At 55.6% G+C, this 20,234-nt stretch overlaps 4 protein-coding genes and 1 pseudogene across 5 annotated transcripts; 3 read left to right on the forward strand and 2 right to left on the reverse strand.

Moving 5' to 3' along the window:
* Positions 1–5,955: 5,955 nt before the first annotated feature.
* LOC132221213 (histone H2A type 1-like) lies at positions 5,956–6,348 on the reverse strand. Its single transcript, XM_059675261.1, has one exon. The coding sequence runs from the start codon at positions 6,346–6,348 to the stop codon at positions 5,956–5,958; it is 393 nt and encodes a 130-aa protein (XP_059531244.1).
* A 293-nt stretch (positions 6,349–6,641) lies between these two features.
* Positions 6,642–7,072, forward strand: LOC132221375 (histone H2B type 1-A). Its single transcript, XM_059675650.1, has one exon. It carries the CDS (start codon positions 6,642–6,644, stop codon positions 7,023–7,025), a length of 384 nt encoding a protein of 127 aa, XP_059531633.1. The 3' UTR covers positions 7,026–7,072.
* A 273-nt stretch (positions 7,073–7,345) lies between these two features.
* Positions 7,346–7,729, reverse strand: LOC132221369 (histone H2B type 1-A). The gene has a single exon (XM_059675643.1). The coding sequence runs from the start codon at positions 7,727–7,729 to the stop codon at positions 7,346–7,348; it is 384 nt and encodes a 127-aa protein (XP_059531626.1).
* A 292-nt stretch (positions 7,730–8,021) lies between these two features.
* LOC132221368 (histone H2A.J-like) lies at positions 8,022–8,599 on the forward strand (annotated as a pseudogene).
* Positions 8,600–9,075: 476 nt separating this feature from the next.
* Positions 9,076–19,370, forward strand: SLC17A4 (solute carrier family 17 member 4). Of its 2 annotated transcripts, none has more exons than XM_059675640.1 (12): positions 9,076–9,213; positions 10,180–10,303; positions 10,816–11,003; positions 11,632–11,865; positions 12,179–12,266; positions 12,937–13,023; positions 14,317–14,435; positions 14,533–14,694; positions 16,493–16,625; positions 16,701–16,848; positions 17,766–17,856; positions 19,236–19,370. In XM_059675640.1, the coding sequence occupies exons 2-12, from the start codon at positions 10,213–10,215 to the stop codon at positions 19,368–19,370; spliced, it is 1,476 nt and encodes a 491-aa protein (XP_059531623.1). In that variant the 5' UTR covers positions 9,076–9,213; positions 10,180–10,212. The 2 variants fall into 2 exon arrangements, with proteins under 2 accessions (XP_059531623.1, XP_059531622.1); XM_059675639.1 differs by having other exon boundaries at positions 9,082–9,213; positions 10,816–11,009.
* Positions 19,371–20,234: the final 864 nt, after the last annotated feature.

Genomic DNA, 20,234 nt, shown 5'->3' on the forward strand with positions numbered 1-20,234 from the left:
ACCCAGGTTCCCAGGTTCGGGCCGCTCCGAAGGCGGTGCCGCTCGCGGTCAGCACCATGGACAGCGCGCGGGCCGCCCTGCGGAGGGGCAGCTGGGACGCCGCCGGCTTCCGGAGGGTCTGGCAGCGCCTGGACCCCGAAGGTGAGCAGGGGTGTCGCCGGGCTCACCCGCGAGGGAGAAAGGAAAGGTGTCTTCCAGCCATCAAGGCGGCACAGGCCGCCTTGGGGGGGCTGCCTGGGTCTCACCTGGGGGTGCGGGGTTCGGGGGGGAGGGGCTTGGCCCCACTTTCCCAATGTGTGTGAGAGAGAGAGAGAGGGAGGGAGGGAGGGAGGGAGAGAGAGAGAGAGAGAGAGAGAGAGAGAGAGAGAGAGAGACCATGTATATATGCGATCACAGTGTCATGTGTACCTAAGGCAGGGGCTCCCCTCCATGTGCTCAGTGTTGCTGAGTGCCTGGCTGTGGAACCCCCGCTCTCAAAGGAGGAGGAATCTGATTGACTTTCAAAAAGATGCTGTCCCCTCCCCCCTCCCCCCAAAACATGGGGCGCCCTGACACCTGCTTTGTCTTTGTTAATAATTAACCACAAACACGCCATCGGACATGTGTGCTCTGACCCTGCAAACTGGGGCTCGGTGCTCACATCTGCTCTCTCATCATGGCTGTGTCTCTCTCTCTCCCTCTCCCTTCTTCTCTTAAATAAATAAAAAATATATTTTTTTAAAAAGCTCAGTTGAATGGGGCTCTCGGTTAGAATCAAACCTCCTGTGATGAGAGTGTCTGAGAAGGTCACCCACGCACGAGCTGCAGCAAGCGTGCGGCTGTCGGGCTGTTGCTGCTGAGTTTATGTTCGGGGGACGAGGGTGCCAAGCGTGTGAGCCTCAGGGGGCACAGAGGAGAGCCCGCCAGTGGCTGCCAGAGTGAGTGTCCCTGACTCGTGCCCTCGCCACCGTGTCCCCTCTGCTCCAGGTGAAGCTCTTCGACAAAAACAAAGACGGCCGGTTGGATCTCAGTGACCTGGCCAGGTGAGCAGCTGGCGGCCGTGTCGTCTGTCCAGGGTCAGCATCCGGGGGGGGTGGGGGGGGGGACGGACCGCACACCCTTCTTGGTGGGAGGCAGAGGTCAGGTCTCCCCGAAGCCCTTCTCTTCGCGAAGATCCCGCAAGCTCTTCTCCCCAGACCACAATGCACGACCCTCTCAGACAACGTTTAAGCCTTTGGTTAATTTCCAGAGTTTTGAAAAAGTTTGTTTTTGTGTGTGTGTGTGTGGTTTTTTTTGCTAGTTTTCTTGTTGCTTTCATGGAGGAGAGAATTTTCATAACCTGGTATTGTGCCATTTTCCACCAAAATAAATTTTTTAAAAATATTTTTTAAATTTATTTCAGAGAGGAAAGGAGAGGGAGAGAGAGACAGAAACATCAATGCTGAGAGAGAACTATTGATCAGCTGCCTCCTGCACGCCCCACACTGGGGATGGAGCCTGCAACCCAGGCCTGTGCCCTGCCCGGGAATCAAACCTGGGACCCTTCCGTCTGCAGGCCGACGCTCTATCCACTGAGCCATACTGGCTGGGTCACCAAGATAAATTTCTAAAAGTGTCTCTCTGATGCCTCCTAATCTCTATGAAAGTCTTTCCCAAGCAATGCCTGTCTTTGTTTGTATAGCCTCTAAATTCTTATTTTCCAGGCACCCATCCACCTGCAGAAGAATCTGGAAACTGCCTGCCCCTTCCTCGCATCCGGCTTATGAATTTGCTTTAACTGAGCGTTGATCGATCCTCATGTCAATTACCTTTTTTTTTTTTTTTTCCATTTAGGATTCTGGCTCTTCAGGAGAACTTTCTTCTCCAGTTTAAAATGGACGTGAGTAGGGACATTTCTCTGGACGGGTTTCTGGTGCTTGTGGTTCTCGGGCGATTTGAGAGGGAGGAGGGAGAAAGGAAGGCATCGTCTTGTCTTAAACGTATCTGGAGGCTGACAAGGCTGAGTGAGAATCAAGGGCGGCGGTTCTCAACCTGTGGGTCGCGACCCCTTTGGCGGTCGAACGACCCTTTCACAGTTCCCTGATCCGTATAACCTGGGGGACAAGGCTCGCAATGCCTGCCCCTTGGGCCGTTATGAGAATCACTGAACCCGTGTGGACGAGGCTCTGAGAAAACGTGCCTGGCATAACCGCTGGGTGAGTGCTTGGTCAATACCCCCAGGGAACAGATGTGTGTTAAATGTGAGGTTAAAGATTCAGGATAAAGGAACTTTGAAAAGATGAGATGCGTTGTCATAACTGGAACGTTAGCGAAGAAACGGAAATATTTCAATGTACGTCGCATTTTATAGACGTTCTCATAAATCGAAAAGTCTCACGTACAGACCACATAATAATTCCAGCATGCTCACTCCATCGAGTTCCTCTTGATTTAAAAGATATATTTGCATAATGACCAAGTCATTGGCCAATCACAGAGCGGACCTAACATGTCCGCCTGGCTCTCAAAGGGTTCACACGGCGCCCAAGTAACGCCTGTTCCCGGAAGCCTGTTTGCGAAGCCAGTTGGGAAGCGTTTGTCACTTTAATGGGGTTGGCAGGAGCCAAGAGCTCAGAGCTGCTGCTTCCGATGTTGTTACAGGGGAGGTGGGAGGCGGGAGGCGGGGTAATTTACAAAGAATTCTTTTAATTTCCGTGGAGCATTCACGCCCTCAGAGAACATGAGCTGGAGCACGCCATTCCTTTCTTTCTTTCTTTTATTTTTTTAAATATGTTTTTATTGATTTCAGAGAGGAAGGGAGAGGGAGAGAGAGATAAAAACATCCATGATGAGAGAGAATCATGGATCGGCTGCCTCCTGCACACCCCACACTGGGGATGGAGCCTGCAGCCTGGGCCTGTGCCCCGACCGGGAATCACACCGTGTCCTCCTGGTTCCTAGGTTGACGCTTAACCACTGAACCACAGGGGTGGGCAAAGGCAGGCTTTCTGTGAGCACTGCCCTGGGGACAGAGTCCTCTGGCCTTTAGGGACCCGCTGAGGGAGGGGCGGCCCTCGGCCACCCTGGTGGGATGAGGAGGGGCGTTGCTCCCCGGGGGGGCCTCTCAGGAGCAGGGGTCCCCGAGCTGGTGAGCCCCAGGGAGGGGGCCTCCAAGGGCGGCCACTGTCTTGCCTGTGGACGGGTCCTTTCTGTCCTCAGCCCAGCGTCCGCGGGGCCGACCTGGAGAGGCTCCGGAGCCTTCTGCGTCACTGCCACGCGAACCGGGACGGTAAGATCCAGAAGGCGGAGCTGGGTCTGTGTCTCGGGCTGAGGAGCAGCCCCGGACCCGCAGGCGGCTCTGCTCTGCGCTTGGCATGGGGCCTGGTATCTGTGCTTCGCTGTCGGGGGCACCGCAAGCGAACTCTGTAGCAGACGGTGTGGGATTTGTCGTGAAAGATGGCCCGTTTCTAATAACTCGGTGATTTTCAAGCCTCCCTCCCCCTTTCAGGGTCCCCCCCACAAGCCTCTGTGAACCCTGTCATCCCCCCGCAGTGATGGGGCAGGGGCAGCGCACCCACCCTGTGCTCTGTGCCCTCCCGTGACCTTCTGCCGCGTCTGCCTGCTGTGCCCGCTGTGCTGTCTGCAACTCGACTCTGACCTGGAAAGAAACCTGCAGCTGCAAACGGACACGCGCTGCTGACTGCGTTTGTGTTGTGACCCTTGCAGTGTCTGATGGTTTGACAGCCCCACTGCGCCTCTACCTGGAGGGGGGAAGGGCAAGGCCCTGGTGGGAGCACCCCGGCCGTCCTTCCTGTTCTCAGGTGCCCTGAGTGTGGCAGGAGGAGGGACTTCAGGCCCGGACAGCCTGGCTCAGTGGTTGGGCGTCAACCCATGCGCCAGGAGGTCACGGTTGGATTCCCGGTCAGGGCACAGGCCCGGGTTGCAGGCTCGATCCCCAGTGGGGGGCGTGCAGGAGGCATCCCATCTATGATTCTCTCTTATCTCTCTCTCTCCCTCTCCCTTCCTCTCTGAAATCAGTAAAAATATACTTAAAAAAAAAAGAGGGACTTTATTCAGGTCGACTGTTCACAAGACCAGGAGCCGCACCACAGCCCCTGCTGGCAGCATCCCGCCTGAGTAAGCCGGGTTCTCCCGTTGGTCCTGCCACGCCAGGAGCTGTGCGACTTAACTTCTCCACACTTTGTGCAAAGTCGGAATAAAGAAGGAGCTCGTCAGGCACTCGGGGAGACTGTGTGGAAACAACCTCCTGGGCCGCCAGTCCTACCGGTTTAGGGGCCAGGGAGAAGCTTCTCTCGCTCCCCACCTTCTCCTTTTCTGTGACAGCTCCTCTCCTTGGTCCTCCATCCTGGCCTGGGGGTCGCATGTTTTGCTTGTTCAGAATTGCAGTTCCTCTGCTATTCCCGAATAAACTCAGTCGCTGTGCAATAACTTTTGTTGTTTAACTTAAAAAAATGTGTTTATTTTTTTAGGGAAGGAGGGAGAGGGAGAGAGAAACATCCATTGGCTGCCTCCTGTGCGCCCCCTCTGGGCAACCGGGGCATGTGTGTTCTTACCAGAACCGAACCAGTCACCTCAGTGCATGGGACAAGGGCGCTCCACCCACTGAGCCACGCCAGCCAGAGCTGGTTTCACTTTCAAGCCTGAACCTGTTAACAGGTGTGTTCCAGTTTTCTCATTGTGAAGTCACGCCCTCTCTCCCCTGTCCACACTCTGTGCTTCGGCAAGTCTGGGAGTTCAGCTACCTTGCTTGATGGGGAGCATCTCGACATTTTTGAAATTCTTGTTTAGGAAAATTTTCACATATCCCTACTCGCTCAGTCATGTATATCATTATTCTGATTTTTAAAATGTCACAGTTTAAAGTCATTGGCAATGTTCTAAACATCTAATTCATTCCAATATCTGTGCAAGTTTTATCTTCTAAATTTTTCCTTCCTTTGTGCCTCCCCCAATTGTGTGCCTTAATACTTATGTACAATAATTCGAGATAATTTCATACTTGATTGCCCCTAATTAACATATTATGTAGTTTATTCCCTTTAACTTTATAGGACTTTCAATCTTCTTCACACCTGCTTCTGTACATGTCTGTGTGGAGTGTCCAGCAATGGTTTTTAGCTAACCAATTAGATTCTTTTTCTTGGGGGTCAGCTAAACGTGAATTCTGGACAGTACTTTTCTACTGGACAGCCTAAGTGTTCATTTACTTCCAGTTTGACTTGGTGTTTGCAGTGGAAACAAACTAAAAATGTCTCTTCTTTGTAGTTAAAACTTCTGAAAAGGACCAAAATTCCCTAATAATTTCAAAAAGTTATGATGGAAGAACATGCCACATTCCAGCCTCTGAGGATGACTAGATTCTCTCCATCACATGTGGCATCAAGCTCATTTTTGAGATACATTTTGCTTTACATTTTAAGAAAATTCCATTTAATGAGCACGCGTGTGAAGTCAGTTATCAAATACACGGACCCTGTTACCACCTGGTGAGACTGACTTGCTGACTCCTGGTTACTGCTGTCTAAAGACCTCATAGGACCGGTACTAGCAGGTTTGGAGGGACGCGGCCTTGTTAGATTGACTTTCGTCCTGTGGACTGCCACAAGCTAACCTGGAAGCTACGACATTGTTTATTCTAACCCATCACTTAGCTCTATTTACCTGAGCCTTAATGTAAGGTTTCTGCTCACATCAGCTCAGGAACCGGGTGTTAGAGCGCTAGAGGACGTTTGTTCCTTCTCCCAAGGGCTCCAGTAGCTAAGCTGGCGGCTGCCAGGGCCCAGGAACCTCTGCTTTCCAGCCTTAATGTTAAAGGACCCGCTATTAGAACCAAAGGTCGTCTCTAGGTGCCGTGTTTCCTAAGCTCGCCAGAGAACCACACAAGCCCAGCTTTCTGCGCTGTGACAGCCTTTACTGAGGATCTGAGTGGCTCTGAAAAGAGCCTTTGGTTTCTTTCTCTCTAGATGTTCAGGCTCCTCACTTGCCCTTGGCCTTGTGGTGGCTCTCAGTCTTCTTGGGCAGCAGCACGGGTTGGATGTTGGGCAGCACGCCGCCCTGCGCGATGGTCACACCGCCCAGTAGCCTGTTGAGCTCCTCGTCGTTGCGGATGGCCAGCTGCAGGTGGCGCGGGATGATGCGCGTCTTCTTGTTGTCGCGGGACGCGTTTCCTGCTAATTCTAAGATCTCGGCCGTCAGGTACTCCAGCACCGCCGCCAGGTACACGGGCGCGCCCGCCCCAATGCGCTCGGCGTAGTGGCCCTTGCGGAGCAGCCGGTGAATTCGGCCCACGGGGAACTGCAGCTGGGCTCTAAAGGAGCGAGATCTGGCCTTGGCGCGGGCCTTGCCGCCCTGCTTGCCGCGCCCGGACATAACTTGAGATGGTGGTAGCAATAACGGGAATTCTAACCAAAACACGCCACAGAGGGCCTATTTATAGTCTGCCGTAGGTTGTGACTTGCCTCTGATTGGCTGACTGGCGGATGCTTATCCAATCAGAAAGCAGTACTGAAATCACCTCATTTGCATACACGTCACTGCCATTGTCCAATCAGATGGGGCTGCCCAGCGGTCAGTTGAAGGCCACCCTATAAATACCAGGCTTTGGGACACCAGTCGCTGTTCACTGACCTGTGTCAGTTGGAGTGTCGGGCTGAGCACGCACCATGCCGGACCTCGCTTCGAAGGGCGCCACTATTTCCAAGAAGGGCTTTAAGAAGGCCGTGACCAAGACCCAGAAGAAAGAGGGCAAGAAGCGCAAGAGGTGCCGCAAGGAGAGCTACTCGATTTACATCTACAAGGTGCTCAAGCAGGTGCACCCCGACACCGGCATCTCGTCCAAGGCCATGAGTATCATGAACTCATTTGTCAATGACATCTTCGAGCGCCTCTCTGCTGAGGCATCACGCCTGGCGCATTACAATAAGCGCTCGACTATCACGTCCCGCGAGATCCAGACGGCTGTGCGCCTGCTGCTGCCCGGGGAGCTGGCCAAGCACGCCGTGTCCGAGGGCACCAAGGCCGTCACCAAGTACACCAGCTCCAAGTAGACGCGCGAGCCCGCGGCCTGACTCCTGAACCCAAAGGCTCTTTTCAGAGCCACTTACACTCTCTAAAGGGCTGTAAGGTTTTTAGTTGTGCACCATTCAATGGCTAGTTTAGCTGGTAAGAAATTGCTGTATTTGTGGTTCACATTTGGGGCAAATATCACTGTCCCCTATAGGCAATCAATGGCCAGAAAAACACATCTTTAGTCATGGCCAGACTACCAATATGTTTAGCGAGGTAGCAAGACAGCTGTTTTTCAGGAAATATAGGTGGCTCTTAAAAGAGCCTTTGAGTTAAAAGGTCACCTGGTGGCCGAATCCTTTTATTTGGAGCTGGTGTACTTGGTGACGGCCTTGGTGCCCTCGGACACGGCGTGCTTGGCCAGCTCGCCGGGCAGCAGCAGGCGCACGCCCGTCTGGATCTCCCGGGACGTGATGGTCGAGCGCTTGTTGTAATGCGCCAGGCGCGACGCCTCGCCCGCGATGCGTTCAAAAATGTCATTAACAAACGAGTTCATGATGCTCATGGCCTTGGACGAGATGCCGGTGTCGGGGTGCACCTGCTTGAGCACCTTGTAGATGTAAATCGAGTAGCTCTCCTTGCGGCACCTCTTGCGCTTCTTGCCCTCTTTCTTCTGGGTCTTGGTCACGGCCTTCTTATAGCCCTTCTTGGAAATAGCGGTGCCCTTCGAAGCCAGCTCCGGCATGGTGCGTGCTCAGCCCGACACTCCAACTGACACAGGTCAGTGAACAGCGGCTGGTGGCCCAAAGCCTGGTATTTATAGGGTGGCCTTCAACTGACCGCTGGGCAGCCCCATCTGATTGGATAATGGCAGTGACGTGTATGCAAATGAGGTGATTTCAGTACTGCTTTCTGATTGGATAAGCATCCGCCAGTCAGCCAATCAGATGGCAAGTCACAACCTACGGCAGACTATAAATTGGCCCTGCATTTGCCCTGAGGGTGTCTTTTCCATAGCGCCGGACATATCCAGCATCATGACTGGGTCGGGGAAGCCGGACGGCAAGTTTCGCGTCAAGGCTGTATCGCTCTTTCCGGGCTCAGCTGCAGTTCCCCGTGAGCCGCGTGCATCGCCTGCTGCATAACGGCAACTACGCGGAGCGCATCGGCGCCGGCGCATCAGTGTACCTGACGGCGGTGCTGGAGTACCTGGCGGCCGAGATCCTGGAGCTGGCGGCCAACGCGGCGCGCCACAACAAGAAGACCCGCATCGCCCCGCGCCACCTGCAGCTGGCCGTCCGCAACGACGAGGAACTCAGCAAGCTGCTGGGCAAGGTGACCATCGCGCAGGGCGGCGTGCTGCCCAACATCCAGGCCGTGCTGCTGCCCAAGAAGACCGAGAGCTACTACCAGAAAGGCCAGCGGAAGTGACCTGCATCCCGGGAGAGGAAAAGCTCAGAAACCAAAGGCTCTTTTCAGAGCCACTCACAAGGTCAGAAGGAGCTGAGGCCAGACTGTGACTGACAAGCTCTGGCCGGTCTGGCTCTGGGTAGAGCGTCGGCCGCAGACTGAGGGTCCCGGGTTTGATTCCGGGTCAAGGGCACGTGCCCGGGTTGCGGACTTGATCCCTGGTGGGGGTGTGTGTGCAGGAGGCCGATGATAATGATTCTTGTCATTGATGTTTGTCTCCCTTTTCCTTTCTCTCTGAAGTCAATAAAAACATTTTTAAAAACTGACTTAAGGAGTGGAATTGACCCCAACTAACTCAACAGGACGCTGGAATTAGCCTGGCTGGGACAACGAGCCTCAGGCCGTCCGCTCCCGCTCTGGTGTGCGAGACACTGGGCGGTGGAGCGCACGGTCCCGGAGCCGCTCTTCAACACTAGACGGCAGTCCTGGCGGCAGGAAGGCCTTTCCCACGGACAGACTGACCCCGGGACGCCCCGGACAGCTGTCAGCAGGGAGTGCGGGGTGTCTGTCCGATAAGAAGGGACCTTGATCTCCTGGGCGTGAAGCAGGAGGGAGATTTAATGAGCTGGGTCGACTTGTTAATTAGCCGAAAGCAGCAAAGTCAAACATTAAGCCTCAGAACCAGTCAAATCTGCCCATTTCGCAACCGAAGGGCTAAAGGTTTGGGATAATCATTTACTTCTTGGGGAGTCAAAAAAGTGCGAAGCTGAGAGACACTCATTAGAAAGGAATGAGGACCCTGCACTCTACCTCCCTCAGGTCAGCCCTGGGTCTTCTGCCCTTAACTGCTCTGCCTTTGCGATCGGGGACTGGGTCTTGCCCCAGGAGCAGCTTACCTTGCTGGTCAGGGATAGAGATTGTGCAGGTGGGGAACAGAGCTCATCTCTCCTGAGATAATTCCAGAAAGTGAGAGAGGAGGTGGCCTTTTCCTGAAAGAAGGGAGAGCCCCAGGACTCCGGGGAAAAATCTGCCGGAACAACCCTCTGGTCATTTTCAGAGGGAACCCCCCACCGGCTACCAGCCTCCAGATAACCTCATGTTAGAGCCAACAGCACCCCAGGCTTTCACAGCGCCCACCAGCTGACGCCTCTCACGCTCCGTGACATCCGTGGGGATATCGCCAGGGCAAAGGGCTTAAGAGCGCGGTGTCTTCTATTTGACTCAGGAAGTCTAGACACTGAAAACAGTGTTTCAGGTCATTTAACCCATTGGATTCTTCTGGGTGACATTTCGCCGAAGATGGTCCAGCCCTGGACGATGTGGTTCAGTGGGTTGGACGTTGTCCGGTGCACGGAGAGGTCTCTGGTTCGATTCCGGGTCTGGACACATGCCTGGGTTGTGGGCTGATCCCTACCACGGGGCCTGAGAAGGCAGTGATTGATGTTTCTGTCTCCCTCTCTATCCCTAAAATCAATAAAAACATTAAAAAAATAAGATTGTTAAGTTTTAACATCCAGTGCTTACTGATATCAATAGAGAGACCAGGAGAGCCTGAATGGGAAGAAAATTACAACCCTTCAGGCGCTCCAGGCCAGACCCCTCGTTCCAGACGCAGAAACTGGGACCCCAGGCCTTGACCTTCCCACGCACACCAGGTCTCCTGAACCCTAACCTGGCATTTTCCCACCAAACATTTCCTCTAAATTCTTAGGAGAACCAGGGCAGTGTCCTGTACACTATAGGATGCTTCTTTCTATTTGCTCGTGTGTCCTTTCATTCCCGCAGGTGAACCTCAGGCCCCGGGAGAGGAGGGACGCCATGTCCACTAGAGCTGAAACCACGGCCACCACGGGGGAGCCGTCCAGCAGCGGTGACGGAATCACGGCCCCAGTGCCAGCCTCCAGCAAAGGTAAGCTGGTTGTGGATAAAACCGGGACCCGGTGACCTCGGCTCCTTTCTGGGGGTCTGTAGCATCTCCTCGCTCCCACCAATTGCCGCGAATTCTATAAGCTATAAAGAATGTTTACTGAGAATTATTTCATGTCGTGCAAAAAACCTGAAGGTCATAAAGCAGGTGTCCAGGCGTGATTTGTCGCCAAGGCAGGAAGTCAGAGCAGATGCCAAATAGAAGATCTGGAATCAACCTCAGCGTCTCTGATTCTAAGTCCAGGAGGCATGGCCGTAGGTCTCTGCTCGACCCAGACCTGCCTCAGCCTTCCCTTCCCCTTTGGTCTGGGTTCTGAGGGGGTGTGACCCCGCCCCTCCCGGGGGAGAGGTGTCTGCCGGACACAGCCACGTCTGCTCTCCCTGTGCTGCTGCTCACAGACCGACGGCCATCGCCTCCCCCTTCCAGACGTAGGAGAGGGGGCGCAGAGAGAAACGGACCCCGGTGACAAGGCCTTCTGTGCCCTCTCGTCGCAGGCATGTGCTCGGTCCGACACGGGCTGGCCCTCCTCTTGCATCTCTGTAACTTTGCGATTTCCACCCAACAAATGAACTTGAGCATTGCCCTCCCAGCGATGGTGAACGGCTCGGCCCCGCCCAGCCTGCCCAACGCCTCTTCCTCTGTCGCCCTGGGCGACAGGAACGGAACTCTGATGGGACTTAAGGTGCTGGTATGTTTAAGGAGACTCGACCCTTTCTGTGGCTTCAATGGCTTGATCTAAAGCAGCGGTTCTCAACCTGTGGGTCGCGACCCCTTTGGGTCGCCTAAGACCATCGGAAAACATATATAATTACATATTGTTTTTGTGATTAATCACTATGCTTTAATTATGTTCAATTTGTAACAATGAAAATACATCCTGCATATCAGATATTTACATTATGATTCATAACAGTAGCAAAATTAGTTATGAAGTAGCAACGAAAATAATTTTATGGTTGGGGGTCACCACAACACGAGGAATTGTATTAAAGTGTCATGACATTAGGAAGGTTGAGGACCACTGATCTAAAGGGTTATTTATTGAGTTCGGCCGGCGTGGCTCAGTGGTTGAGCATCGACCTATGAACCAGAAATCATGGTTCGATTCCCGGTCAGGGCACATGCCTGGTTGCGGGCTGGATCCCCAGTGGGGGGCGTGCAGGAGGCAGCCCATCCATGATTCTCTCTCATCATGGATGTTTTTATCTCTCTCCCTCTCCCTTCCTCTCTGAAATCAATAAAAATATATTTAAAGAAATATTTAGCTCTCTCGCCAAAGAATAAACAGCAAGGTTCTCCTTGTCACCCAGGCGCCCGTGTATGCCTGGAGCCCGGAGATCCAGGGGGTCCTCCTCAGCTCCCTCAGCTACGGCTCCTTCGTGGCCTCGATCCCCAGTGGCTATGTGGCCGGGCTAGTCCGACCCCGGCACCTGATTGGCGCCGCCCTGTTGACCGTCTCCGCCCTGAGCCTCTTCATCCCGCTGGCGGCGGAGGCAGGTGTGGCCCTGCTCATCGTCCTCCGGACCGTCCAAGGCGTGGCCCAGGTACCGCGAGGCCATCTCAGTCTGGGTGGAGTATGATTCTAGAATGTCTCAGAAGCCCTGGCTGGTTTGGCTGGGTGGATAGAGCGTCGGCCTGCACACCGAAGGGTGTCGGGTTCAATTCCAGCCAAGGGCACACTCCTGGGCTGTGGGCTCAATTCCCAGTAGGGGGTGTGCAGGAGGCAGCTGGTCAATGATTCTCTCTCATCAGTGATGTTTCTTTCCCTCTCCCTTCCTCTCTGAAATCAATAAAAATATATTAAAAAAATAAAATGTTTCAGATGACCAAGAGTGGAACGTCCCCCTGCCCCCACAGGTGATGATACAAACCAGCCAGTATTTAATTTGGGTGAAATGGGCTCCCCCCTTGGAGAGGAACCAGCTCATCACCATTTCCATCTCAGGTAGGTGATGCCTCAGGGGCACCTGACAGGCACTGTCCAGAGCACCAGGCAAGGGCCTGGCGCCAGAAGCCACACCTTCTCCCATCTCCTCTGCCTCCTTGCTTGAAAGCACTGCCCTACTCTTTCTCTTTCTTTTTCAAAAAAATATTTTTATTGATTTCAGAGAGGGAGAGGGAGAGTTAGAAACATCAATGATGAAAGAATCATTGATCAGCTGCCTCCTGCATACCCTCTACTGGGGATGGAGTCCATAACCCGGGCCTGTGCCCTGACTGGGAATTGAACCATGACCTCCTGGTTCACAGGTCGACACTCAACCACACCGGCCAGGGCTATACTATCTTTCTTGATTATAACTGCACACTTACTGGGCAGAAAAACCCTTGCAAGTGCTTTGCGCTAGTTACTTTATCTTAAAACACATCATTTCCATTTTGCGCTTGTTACTTTATCTTAAAACACGTCATTTCCATTTTGCGCGTAAGGCCCAATGAGGCACAAACAGACGAGTAACTTGGCCAGGGTCACGTGGCTCCTGAGCGAAGGGGCAGGCGTTGCCCCCATGGCGTCCAGCCTGTGCCTCTGGCGTTGGGACCAGGTCAGTCTGTAGGAGGCACGCAGAGTCCGAGCCCGACCTCTCACCCCAGACATCGCCGCCGCTTGTGTTCAGGGCTCATGCTGGGCTCCTTGACCGTCCTCCTTGTCGGTGGCTTCCTCTGCGAGACCCTCGGGTGGCCGTACGTCTTCTACATCTTCGGTGAGTTCGTGCGTTTCTCCCATCTCAGAAGTTTCTTTTCTTTTTATTGCTTACAGTATTACAAAGAGTATTACATATGTGTCTTTCCCCCCCCCCCCCGGCCTTGACAATCCCCTGGCCTCCCCTACCCCCCCCCCAAGTGTCTTATGTCCATTGGTTATGCTCATATGCATGCATCCAAGTCCTTCGGTTGATCTCTGACCCCCCTCCCTCCTGCCCCCCAACCCTCCCCGGCCTTCCCGCTGCAGTTTGACAATCTGTTTGAGGCAGCTCTGCCTCGGTAGAGGTTTATTTTCTGACGGCGGGGGCTGGGCGCGGTGTCTGTGATACTAGTCCCCTGTGCTTAACCAAACCCTCACAGAAGTGGATGTTTATAACAGAGAGGACCGTGTTCAGGGCTAATTATGTGGTGACTTTGCACGAGGACACGTGAGGCTTAGCTGGAACACCCGGTGACATTCCCTCCTGTTTCCAGGGGAACCGCAAAGGGTGCCAGTGGAATTTCTTTTGTAAGATCTTGAAAACGCTGTCTTGGTGCAATTATATTTTTATTTTTTAAAATATATTTTTATTGATTTCAGAGAGGGAGAGAAACATCAATGATGAGAGAGAGCCCAGCTGGTGTGGCTCAGTGGTTGAGCGTCGGCCATGCACCAAGAGGTCGCTAGTTCCATTCCAATCAAGGCACACGCCCAGGGCTGCGGGCTGGATACCCCATAAGAGGAGTGTAGGAGGCAGCCCGTCGATGTTTCTCATTGATGTTTCTATCTCTTTTTCCCTCTAAAATCAATAAAAACATTTTTAAAAAAATGATGAGAAACACACACACACACAAATAAAAAAGTAGAAAATAAAACGATGAGGGAGAAACATCAGCTTCCTCCTGCGTGTCCCCTACTGGGATCAAGCCTACAACCCGGCAGGTGCCCTTGACTGGAATCGAACCAGCGACCTCTCAGTGCACAAGGGCCAACCCACTGAGCCCCACTGGCCGGGCCCTGAGGAAAGAACCTTTGCAGAAGCCTGACTAGCAGGGGGCATGCTGACCGGCAGTCCAACCGGGAGGGCCTTCTCAGGCTCACGGGGCAGACACTGGGCTCCGAACTGCCCCACGCCATCGGCAGCAGCAAGGAAGACCGCCTGGGCCGCGGCCCAGGGGTGGGGACGTGGCCGCCACCGAAGATGGGGCCCCACGGGGCGCAGACCTGGGAGGAGCGCTGGGCCAGGCTCGGCCCACCCCTCCGGGCAGAATCCCGCGGAAAGAGCGGGTCCGGCCTAACCGTCGCCTTGCAGGTGCGATCGGCTGCGCCTGTTCCTGCCTCTGGTTCGCCCTCGCCTACGACGACCCCGCGGCGCACCCGTTCATCAGCGCCGGGGAGCGGGACCTCATCGCGCGAGCGCTGGCTCAGGAGGTGCCTGCCCGGGCCTGGGCAGCGGCTGGTCGCGGGGCGGGGGGTGGGGGGGGGGCCTTGTCTCCACGGGGGGCCCACGGCACCGGCTTTCTTCCAGGACTGCGAACCCGACGGGTCTCTCCCCGTCAAGGCCATGGCCAAGTCCCTGCCGCTCTGGAGCGCCTTGCTGTCCCAGTTCAGTGAGCACTGGTTCTTCTACGTCTTGATGGCGTACCTGCCCACCTACCTCCACTCCGTCCTCCACGTGGACCTCCGCGCGGTGAGTGCGAGCGCGCATGCGCCTCTGCTGTTGCAAGGCCTGGTCACGTGACCTCGGCCTCCCCCGGGGTCACCAGGCTCGGGGCCCGGGACCTTCCGGTAGGAGATGCAACCTCTTGAATTTTGATTCATCTCAAGGGGGCCTCCCGCCTTGGGGGGGGGGGGGCAGAACGGTATGGTTCTAGGTCAGCGTGACATTCAAAGGATGCCATGTTTTTAAAAAATACATATTTTTATTGATTTCAGAGAGGAAGGGAGAGAGAGATAGAAACATCAACAATGAGAGAGAGTCATGGATCTGCTGCCTCCTGCACGCCCCCCACTGGGGATGGAGGTGCAGCCCGGGCCTGTGTCCTGAGCGGGGATCGAACCGCTGAGCCACACTGGCCTGGAAGGATGTCACCTTTTTTAAGGGATTTATGAGAAAATTCTGTGTTCAACCCAATCGACATCTGCAAACAGGACACTCTGCTGACGGCAGAAAGGATGAAGCAAAACAAAGTGCGCCTTTCTGGAGGCTGTGACAGACTCGCAGGCAACAGGCCCTAAAAACAGGGCGTTATTAATAGGATTTACACCAAAAACGTAAACCCTTTTGTTCAAGCCCCATAGGTACGGGGAGACAGGTGCCCCGAGGCGCCAGTGCGCCGTCTTCCCACAATGCACCGGTGCTCTGACGGGCTGATGGAGCCTCTCAGGTCCCAGCAGGGGTGTGTCGTAAGCCAGGCGGGTGTCATAAGCCAGGCGGGTATCGTAAACCAGGTGGGTGTCGTAAAAGGTGACGAGCTCATCAGATGTCACAGGTGACAGCTCACAGGGTCACTGAATTCTTGCTACAGTCCCACCGTTTGTGCTCAAAAAGCCGTGTGCTAATGGAGCTGGGCTCCTCTGGTGACCACATGCTAAGTGGCCAGCAAACAGCGACCTTAGCAGAGGTCAAGTCTGGACACATGTTCACATGGGCAGTGGGTGCTGGGATCAGGAAATCCAAGGGAGGGTGGCTGTGGGCCTTCCCTGAAGAGGAGGAGAGGGGAGGGAGGAGGGAGAGAAGGGAGAAGGGGCAGGAGAGAGAGGGAGGAGGGGAGGGGGAGGGGAGGGGGAGGGAGAAGGAGAAGGGAAGGGGGGGAGTGAGGGCAGAAGCAGGTGATGGAACCAGAACCACAGGCCCGGGATCAGAATGGGTGTGGGGCGAGGCCGGGTGAGGGGGAGGCGGCGGGAGAAAGCCTGGAGAGAGACTTGAGGCCCAGACCCGGGTCCCCATGGATCTCAGGGTGTTTTCTCTCGACGACACGTCACCGTGGTGGCCTTTGGTTTACTCGTCGGTAAAATAAACAGCTTGGCCCACGTGCCTGTTAAATCGGTCCCATTGGTCTCCTTTTCCTTTTAAGAAAATAATATATTTTTATTGATTTCAGAGAGAGAGACATCAATGACGAGAGGGAATCATGGATCAGCTGCCTCCTGCACGCCCCCTACTGGGGGGCATGTGCTCTGATCGGGAGGCAAACCTACAACCTTTTGGTGCCCAGGACGATGCTCCAACTGGCGACCCCCAGCCGGGGCTGGTTCTTTAAGCCCCTGTTTCCCGGCAACTTTCTATATGGAGAGATCACGCATCCTGTGTTCAAATTACACGCACGTTTCCCCTCAGAAGTGACGTGGGCTCATTGCAGTGGCGCGGGGTGCGTGATGACGGTGATGGGCATCGAAAGAGCAGCCGGGTGTGGACGGCACCCAGGGGACGAGCCGGCCCTGCGGGGGTGGGCGTGCACCTGCACTGACTCCCTTCTGGCCCGCAGAGTGGCTTCCTGTCCGCCCTGCTGCTTGGCGTGGCCTTTATCAGCATCATCCTGGGGGGCCTGCTGGCGGACTTCCTCCTCTCCAGACACATCCTCTCGCTCCTTGTCGTCAGGCGGCTCTTCACCTCCATAGGTGAGGACGCAGGTGGCCGGGTGGGGGGGGGGGGAGCTGGGGCAGCTTCCCAGCTCTCCGTCTGCCTCCTGCCAGGGGTGCTGTTCCCCAGCCTGTTCTCCGTGCTCCTGCCCTGGGTCAGCTTCAGCCTGGGCGTCACCATGGCCTTCTTGGTCCTGAGTTTGGCCACCAGCAGCCTCTGCCAATCTGGGGCCCTTGTCAACTTCATAGACATTGCTCCCAGGTAAGGACCCGGGGCCTCCTCCTCCCCCACGGCAGCTCAGTCTCCGTCCGGGGGCCTGGTCCTCCGTGACCGTGGGTCAGCGTGTGAGTGACATGTGGGACGGGGCCTGGGAAATGTCGGCCCCAGCCCTGCGTCCAGATGCTGTCCGGAAGGAGCCATCGTTCCCCTCGGGGGACGCCGCGGTCACACGGCCTCGGGCCACGGGGCTTGCTCACGTGGGGCAGGATAAGGCTAAAGGGCAGGCGCACGAGGGGCATCCGCCTCCGGGACAGCTGGGTATCAGAGACCACGGAGTCTCATAGTCCTCGGGACACACTCCTTCAGACGTGGTGCCAGCAGGACACGTGGGAGACACGTGTCATCCAGTGAGGGGTCTTGTGTCCCCCAAAGCAAGGCTGCCAGGGTGGACTTCATAGCAGAAGCCAAGAGGCGATATAAACGAGGTCAAACACCATCTGTCTGTTTTGTATGAACAACACTGACCCGTTAGCACAGCTACCCCGTGGGTGTCGCAGGCCCTGCACAGGGTGGCAGCCATCGCGGTCAGTACGTTCGCTCAGGGTTCTGTTTTTTAAAAACATGTTTTTATGGACGACAGAGAGGAAGGGAGAGGGAGGGAGGGAGAGAGAGGTGGAGACATCCATAACGAGAGAGAATTATGGATCGGCTGCTGCCTACACAGCCCCACTGGGTATGGAGCCTGAAATCTGGGCATGTGCCCTGACTGGGAATTGAACCCTGACCTCCTGGTTCATAGGTCGACGCTCAACCACTGAGCCACGCTGGCCGGGCTGTTTCAATCAGGTTTGACGAAGGGTCAACACAAGCCCAGGCCACCCCAGAGCTGAGCGCAGGACGGCAGCAGAGCAGCTGAGATGACCCTTTGCTGATTCTCTCTCTCTCTCGTTCTCTCTCAGGTACACTGGCTTTATCAAGGGCTTATCCTTGGTCTTTGTTCAGCTCTCAGGAGTCATCGCTCCCACGGTTTCTGGATTTTTCCTCAGTCAGGTGAGGTCAAAGGTCCTGGTGAAAATATTCCCGAGCGGAACCTCCAGGCCCCCCCGAGTCAGACTCGGGGCGTTTGCGTGGCTCGGCTGGCAGCTCGGCGCCCCCGCAGCCCTCGCGTTCGGGTGGAGGGAGGAGAATGCTCGACTCCCTGCCGTGATGCCTCACGAGGTCTGAGATGAGCTTCCGCTTGTCATCAGATCTGGCGGCCACGCTGCGGACGGATGTTCCTGAGCAGCAGAGAGTGGCCGGCCGCTGCGGGCCGCTCGGGAGGGCAGGGCTTCCCGGGACGTTCAATCCTCACACCTTGAAAGTCCCCCGAGACTGGGAAAGAGCCCGTCACCCCACGTGGGAACCCAGCACACACAGACAGCATGAGCGAGCGAGAGGCTGAGCGAAGGACAGGGAGGAGCAGCGGCGTCGAGCAGCCTCCATCCTGGGAGACGCGTCCAAGCTCCCAGGACGGACAGCTCCCGCAGACGCCTGAGCGCGTCCTCAGAATCCGTGGGCAAAGGTGATGTACATGGCATCCGCATGCGTGTCATTCTTTTTCTTTTTTAATATATATTTTATTGACTTCAGAGAGGAAGGGAGAGGGGGAGAGAGAGAGAAGCATCAGTGATGAGAGAGGATCATGGATGGGCTGCCTCCTGCACGCCCCACACTGGGGATCGAGCCTGACTGGTTCACAGGTCGATGCTCAGCCACTGAGCCACGCCTGCCAGGCCACGTGAGTATCATTTTTTCAGTTCGCTGTGATTTCCCACAAGGAAGTCAGGAAAATGGAGACTAAAGAGGAAGGTGTGTCCTGTCTGCCATCACGTCCTTTGTCCCTTGAAGCTTCAGTTCCCTTTCAGTCACTAACACTCGTCAGGAAATGGTCGTTTAAAATGGACATCCTCACGCTGACAGGGTCTCCCTGTCATTCGTTCATTCATTCATTCATTCATTCCGCAAACATGCATGGACCCTGGGCAGGTGCCACGCAAGGCATTACGGGGCGAGGCGGAAGTGCCTGCCCCCGGGAAGCCTTTATTCTGGAAAAGGAACCGATAGGAAATGAATACGAGGGCTGGATTTCCATTTTAAATAGGGCGGTCGAGGAAGGACTCACGGAAAAAATGATATTTAAGCCGAGGGCTGGAAGCAAGCAGGGGAGAGAGACAATGCTCTCGGGGGTCTTGGGGGTGTGCGTCGGGGGGAGGGTGTCGGGGGGACACGTCTCTGCAGAGGGAAAGGCTGGCCTCCCTGCGTGGCCCAGGCTCGGCCGGGCTCCCCACAGTCCGGGGCTGAGCTGGGCGGTGGCAGGGGAGGCTGCAGTCACCGCCCTCTGCACGGGAGGGACGCGCTGGGGGCCGTGGTGACCCGTGGCTCGTCTCCAGGACGCTGAGCGGGGATGGAGAAACGTCTTCCTGCTGTCCGCGGCCGTGGACGTCTCGGGCCTGGTCTTCTTCCTCGTGTTCAGCCGAGCGGAGGTGCAGGACTGGGCCCGCGCGCAGACCCTCACCCGCCTGTGAGCCGTGGCCGGGCGTGGCCCTGCGGTGCTTTCGTGGAACCGACTTTGCTTCCGGTCTCTTCTTGGACCCTGAAGGCTCCGCCTGGAGGTTTATTGGGGTTCGGGGAGGAGGAGGCGGCCCTGATTGAAGTGTGAGCTCCTGCAAGCGTGGGTGTGTCTGCATTTCTTTTCAAGAAAATATATTTTTGTTGGTTTCAGAGAGGAAGGGAGAGGGAGATAGAAACATCAATGATGAGAGAGAATCACTGATTGGCTGCCTCCTGCCCGCCCCACTGGGGATCCGGCCCGCAGCCCGGGCTTGTGCCCTGACTGGGAATCAAACCCAGGACCCTTCAGTCCACAGGCCGACGCTCTACCCACTGAGCCAAGGCGGCCGGGGCTGCGTTTGGATCTCTCTGTGTTGCTCACTCTTCCCACTGTTGCTGGGACATGATCACGCATAGCTGGTCTCTGCCCCCCGGTTCCTGGCACAGGAACCCTACCGCCCTCATGGTGTCCTGAGTGGCGGGAAAATGGGAGCCTCGTTTGTTATCCTGTTTGGTCTGAGTCCCTCGTTGGTGTCACACGAGCTGCTAAGACCCTTAGACTTTCTGGGGCGATGAGTGTCTTTGTGGTTCAAGGTGAGGGGACTGCGGCCGGGGCCCCGCGAGCCTTGGGGTGGGGGCCGCTGCCGGGGGCCAGCCTCTAGGAGGGGGAGGGCTGGAGCGGGGGGTGTTCATCGGGGCCCATGCCTGAACCCTCACGCCTGCGCAGTGAGATTTCTATAAGAACCCCACGTGACGGGCTCTGAGAACTTCCGGGTGGGTGACTCCACAGAGGTGCGGGGAGGGGGTGCCCCCGGGGAGGGCACGGAGCCCCTGCGTGT

Source organism: Myotis daubentonii, chromosome 18, assembly GCF_963259705.1.
Source record: "Myotis daubentonii chromosome 18, mMyoDau2.1, whole genome shotgun sequence".
Classification (NCBI taxonomy): domain Eukaryota; kingdom Metazoa; phylum Chordata; class Mammalia; order Chiroptera; family Vespertilionidae; genus Myotis; species Myotis daubentonii.